At 58.8% G+C, this 5246-nt stretch overlaps 1 protein-coding gene across 1 annotated transcript; it reads right to left on the bottom strand.

Annotated features, from left to right (window-relative positions):
• Window positions 1-229: 229 nt before the first annotated feature.
• LOC115282840 (keratin, type I cytoskeletal 19-like) lies at window positions 230-4291 on the bottom strand. The gene is made up of 6 exons (XM_029929040.1): window positions 3823-4291; window positions 1933-2015; window positions 1537-1693; window positions 1072-1233; window positions 760-885; window positions 230-627 (listed from the first exon to the last, which is right to left on the bottom strand). The coding sequence occupies exons 1-6, from the start codon at window positions 4264-4266 to the stop codon at window positions 373-375; spliced, it is 1227 nt and encodes a 408-aa protein (XP_029784900.1). The 5' UTR covers window positions 4267-4291; the 3' UTR covers window positions 230-372.
• Window positions 4292-5246: the final 955 nt, after the last annotated feature.

The following is a 5246-nucleotide window of genomic DNA, read 5'->3' on the forward strand; positions in this document are numbered from 1 at the left end:
ACCCATGAACCATGAGATCATGACCACAGCCAAAGCCGGACGCTTAACCAACTGAGCCATCCAGGCGTCCCTCAAAGGCTTGTTTTAAGGAACAGGTTAGGTAAATGAAGAGTTCGGAAACAAGAATTACCATCACCATAGGAGTACACTCTGATCCAAATAAAACCTTTAACAGGCCCAAGTCCTGGCCCATCTCTATGGGCTGAAACAACAAACCCAAAGTCCTTCCTCCCTTGGGCCATAAAGCTTTATTAGCAGGTCAGGGAAAGGGCTGGGGGAGGTGGGAGGAGGGGGGCCCTCCCCTCCCTTCCCAAGCCCCTCCCCAGGGGAACCTCTGTGCAGGAGAGCAGGAAGCCCAGGAGGCTGCTGGACTCAGAGAGACTTGTGGGTGGACAGGTTGTTGTAGTGGGCGTCCTGGCCCTCCAGCAGGCTGCGGTAGGTGGCGATCTCCTGCTCCAGCAGCGACTTGATGTCCATGAGCTGCTGGTACTCCTGGTTCTGCCGCTCAGTGTCTGCACGCACCTTGCTCAGCTGGGCTTCTATGCTCTTGATCAGAGTCTGGATCTGGGCCAGCTGGGCTTGAAAGCGGGCCTCTGTTTCCGCCAGCGTGCTTTCCAGGGCGGCTTTCTGAGAGCAGAGAGAAGGAACGAGACTCAGCGGAGACTGGTTCCCAGAGAGGGCACGGGCACAGCCATGGCCCGGGCCGCGCCAGGCTGTGAGGGACCCAAGGTGCATCCCACGGGGCAAGGGGTAACACACCATGCTTAGCTGAGACTGCAGCTCGATCTCCAGACCCTGGAGGGTACGTCGCACTTCAGTGACCTCTGTCTTGCTCAACTGCAGCCTCTCCGTGTGGCTGGCCACCTCCTTATTCAACTCCTCCATCTACAGTGAGAGGAAGCAAAAGGAATAAGCAATGAGGCAGACCTCTGTTTGAAAGCACGAAGCCCTCTCTCCCTGCCACTTCCCCAGAGGGCATCCGCTCCCCCCATCCCCACTCTTCTCCCCCACCTCCACACACACACACACACACACACACACACACACACACACACACACACCGTGCCTTACCTGCATGTTGAACTGGTCTTCAGCATCCTTTCGGTTTTTCTCAGCCATGATCTCATATTGGCTTCTCATGTCACTCAGGATCTTGGCAAGGTCATTAGCTGGAGCAGAATCCACCTTCACATTGATCTGGCCACCCAACTGGCCCTTCAGGGCACTGATTTCCTGGAAAGACACAGCAGAGATAGGCATGTCAGAGACCAGAACCTGCTGGGCCTAGGCCAAGTCACTCCCCCAACCCCCAGGCGGAAAGGGCCCCATTTTCAGGTGCAGATCTAGGAGGCACCGCAGGACAGATAAGGTGGCCACTATCCGCTGCTGCGACCCCCTGGGAGCCCTGCTCCACACCCAGGGCCATGCCGAGGGTGCAGCAATCATGGCTATTGTCAAGAGGATACAGAATCAAAAAATGCCCTCAGCCCTGGAAAGTTGGAGTGTGATGGACAGAAGACGCAGCCTGAAACCCACCTCCTCATAGTTCTTCTTCAGGTAGGCTAGCTCCTCCTTCAGTCCTTCGATCTGCATCTCCAGGTCGGTCTTGGCCAGGGTCAGATCATCCAGGTTCCTGCGCAGGGTGTTGATGTCCGCCTCCACACTCACCCGCAGGCCCTGCTCAGTCTCAAATCTTTCAGAGGAAATAGATACAGTGAGGCCAGCATTTGCTCTGAACTTCTGCAGAGTTACCCGCACTTCCTCTCCCCACACACATGGTTCAGGAGTCCACGGAGGTGGTGGGGCTTTCTTCAGGCCAGCTGGGGTGAGTGAGGACAGAGTCAAGCCCCCCACTGCACTGAGCCCCCAAAGGACCTGGCATTGCCCCTCCTCCCCTGCCCTGGCTTCTGCAGCCCTCCAGGGCAGACATACTTGATTCGGAAGTCATTCGCAGCCAGACGGGCATTGTCAATCTGCAGGACAACCTGGGAGTTCTCAATGGTGGCACCACGAATCTGGAAGACAGAGGCAGGAGGTTGACACCAGCTCAGTATACTGGCTCTGTCCACCCACTTTTTTCCCAAAAGAGAGAGGAAAACAAATGGGTATGCCCCCACCCCCTAAAGACTCAACTGCCCACTGGCTAGCTCTCTGGGAGGTCTTGGAATCAGTCCACACCAGGAAGCTAGAGCAGGAGAAACCATGGTCAGGACTGCGGAGCCAGGGGGTACGGGATGGGTGTGGGAGGGCAGAGGTAAGTCTGGGAGGAATGCATCTGGGACCTGTACTCTAAAAGATCTGGAGGCAGACTCTAGGGGTCCACAAACCAGATGCGGTGTTGGATTACCTTTGTCTGAACGCCCCGCCCCCCGCCATTCAAGGCACAATCTGCTTCAGGAAAGGGAGTTCCCATTTGTTGAGTGTCGATTATGGGCCAAACACTTTGCACTTCACCTTTCATGCCAGGTCAGTGGGTATGCCTATCTATCTTATAGAGGTGGCAAATGAACTTCAGGAGACCTTGTCCAAATTCACTCCCATCTGAGGTCCCTCTGGTGTGATAGGCATATTCCCACCACTGATTAAGTTACTTGGGTTCATGTTTTTCAAAGAGCAGATGGTGGCTCATTAGTCATCCAGTACAATGGGTGGTGATTTGCAGAGTTTTTTAATGAAACTGAGCAGAATGTAAAACAGGAGAAGACATGGACCACAGTAGGGTAAGAATTGTTTCAAGAAAGCTTTGCTTCCTTTATGGGTGTGTGTGTATGACAAAAAGAGAACCCATGAGGGTACACCTCGAAATGTGTTTCTTATGGCAGGTGACAATTTTAAAGTGTACAAGCAGTATCCTACTTTGCTGTTTTCATCTCTAGCTGTCCCTCCTCGTATAGAAGTTTGGTCTACTGTTCGATGCCCTTAGCACCCAGAACCATGCTGGGCACAGGGCAGGCGCTGGACCCACTTTGGAAACCCAGCATATGTGGGACCATTAAGTGTCCCACTAGCTTCTGATACGTTTCTGCAAGGCCTCATGGCCTCCGGAGCTCCCTGTAATACCGGTGGCGCCCCTGTGGTGCACCCCTAACCCTAGGAACGCTCCACCCACACAGAACTATTGCTGAAAAGGACCCCTGGGGCCTCTGCGCGCGCGCGCGCGCGCGCGCGTGTGTGTGTGTGTGTGTGTGTGTGAGCGCGCGCGCTCCGCCTTCACCAGGTCCTTAGGCCACAGCATTTGCCCCCTCCCACTCTTCCCAGAAGTTTCTCCTATGTCTGTCCGGGGTGGCCCTTCTGGGCGGGGCAGGAGGGCTTCAGCCTTAGCTGATGGAAAGCAGATTTGCCCCACCGGAGAAAGGGAATGCAGCGGGGCCCACAGAGGCGGGGGGCGGGGAGGGGGGGCAAGGGGCAGCAGCGGGTGAGTTCCTCCCACGCCAAACTCTTATCTGTCTCTCTCTTGTCTGTGACTGCGGCCCCTGCCCAGACCTCCGGACAGCCCACAGCCTTGCCCCATCTCCTCCTACTCCTTCGGACCCCCTTCCCAGATCTCCCCACTCTCCAGCCCTGCCCCCATCGCCGCTGCACACCTCACGCCTGTCCCGCAGCCCTAGCCCCCATTTCCTGTCCCACTCTCCTGCCCCCGCTCACCTGCCCCCAGCTCTCTGCCCCACCCTGCGGCCCCTCCCACATCCTTAACGGGCTAGCTCCCGCCCTGCCCTGCTGGGTGGTGACTCGGGTGCCAGCCGTGCGGTCTCGGGCCTCACCGGGCCCGCGGGGCTGGGTTTGAGTGACAGGTGCATATCCCGAAGTTGGGCGGCCGCCCACCTTGCCCCGCAGGTCCTCGATGGTCTTGAAGTAGTGGCTGTAGTCGCGGGCGGGACCGAGCCCCTGCTTCTCGTACCAGTCGCGGATCTTCACCTCCAGGTCAGTGTTGGCCTTCTCCAGGGCGCGCACCTTGTCCAGGTAGGAGGCCAGCCGGTCGTTGAGGTTCTGCATGGCGAGCTTCTCATTGCAGGAGAAGAGGCCATCGGTCACGGCCAGGTCGCCCGCAAAGTTGCTGCTGTAGTCCCCGCGGTAGCCCCCGCCGTAGCCCCCACCGTAGCCCCCGGCGAACGAGGACTTTAAGCGGACGGAGGACACGGACACGCCGCGGCCGCCGGAACCCCCGTGGATGCTGGGTGCGTAGAAGACATTCCCGCCCCCGACGAGCTGACCCCCGGAGGGCTGGCCGCCGGCCAAAGGACGGTAAGCAAATTGTCGGAGGTGCATGGCTTGGCGGTAGGAGTGGCGAGGGCCTCACCTGGGGCCTTTTATGCCCGGGAACGAGGGGGGGGCGGGAGCAGGGAGCGGGTAGGGGGAGGGAGGGCGTCTGGGCGGATATCTGAGCCCCGAGGAATTTGCAAGCTCCTGAGTGCACCTATGGACACTCTCCCCATTGGTCAGTTCCTGGAGGCTCTGCCTCCGGCTTTTCCCTCCCAGGGGCCTGAGGCGGTGTTCCCTCGCCCCGCCCATACCCGCGGCGGAGAACTGCCCCACCCCTGCACACTCCTCCTATCACATTCGTTCCCTTCTTCACCCCCATCACACGCATAGACACCCCCCAGTCACATTCTGGGCCTCCCCTATCAAGATTCCCCAGGCTTGACCCCCGCCCCCAAGAATTAAGTCCCCCGGACAGTAGACTTCTACACCCTGTCCTCCTCCTCTCTCCCCCCCACCCCCATCACTCAGAGGCCCCTTCTGGAATTACGTTCTGAAGCCCCTTCCTTGGGATCGAAGTTCACCCTTCCCTCCAAGTACATTCAGGAGGTTGCTACACCCCACTTGGAATTACGGCCCCTTGGGGATCACCCACACCCCGACTCCCTCTCAGTCTGAGAGAGGAGGGGCCCCTGGCTGCTGGCTCCTGCCCTGCAGGAGCCTTACAAATCCCCGGGCCTGGGGCTGGCGCTGGGGCTGGGGCTGGGGCTGGGGCTGGCGCTGGGGCTGGGGCTGGCGCTGGGGCTGGGGCTGGGGCTGGGGCTGGAGGGCGCTCCTGGGAACAGTTGCTGGCTGCTGCAAGGCTTCAGCAGCTGGGTGTTATGGGGCTTCTTGGCAACCCAGGCTCAAGCCTGACCCCACCTGGGGCAGAGCCCCTAGGGGCCTCTTACCACCCACCCCCTCCAAGACAGCCCCCACCCTCCAGCCCCCAAATCATGCATTCATTCAAGCCAGATTTACTAAAATCCACGATGGGGAATCTGAGCCTG

This window comes from Suricata suricatta, chromosome 17 (assembly GCF_006229205.1).
Source record: "Suricata suricatta isolate VVHF042 chromosome 17, meerkat_22Aug2017_6uvM2_HiC, whole genome shotgun sequence".
NCBI classification, from domain to species: domain Eukaryota; kingdom Metazoa; phylum Chordata; class Mammalia; order Carnivora; family Herpestidae; genus Suricata; species Suricata suricatta.

Excerpts from the sequence above, each read along its gene's own strand:
- LOC115282840 (XM_029929040.1), bottom strand. The coding sequence starts at position 4,266 with ATGCACCTCCGACAATTTGCTTACCGTCCTTTGGCCGGCGGCCAGCCC. Across the intron at positions 2,016-3,822 it reads TCGAGGACCTGCGGGGCAAG|ATTCGTGGTGCCACCATTGA; the intron begins GTGGGCGGCCGC and ends TCTGTCTTCCAG. Across the intron at positions 886-1,071 it reads AAGACCAGTTCAACATGCAG|ATGGAGGAGTTGAATAAGGA; the intron begins GTAAGGCACGGT and ends CTCTCACTGTAG.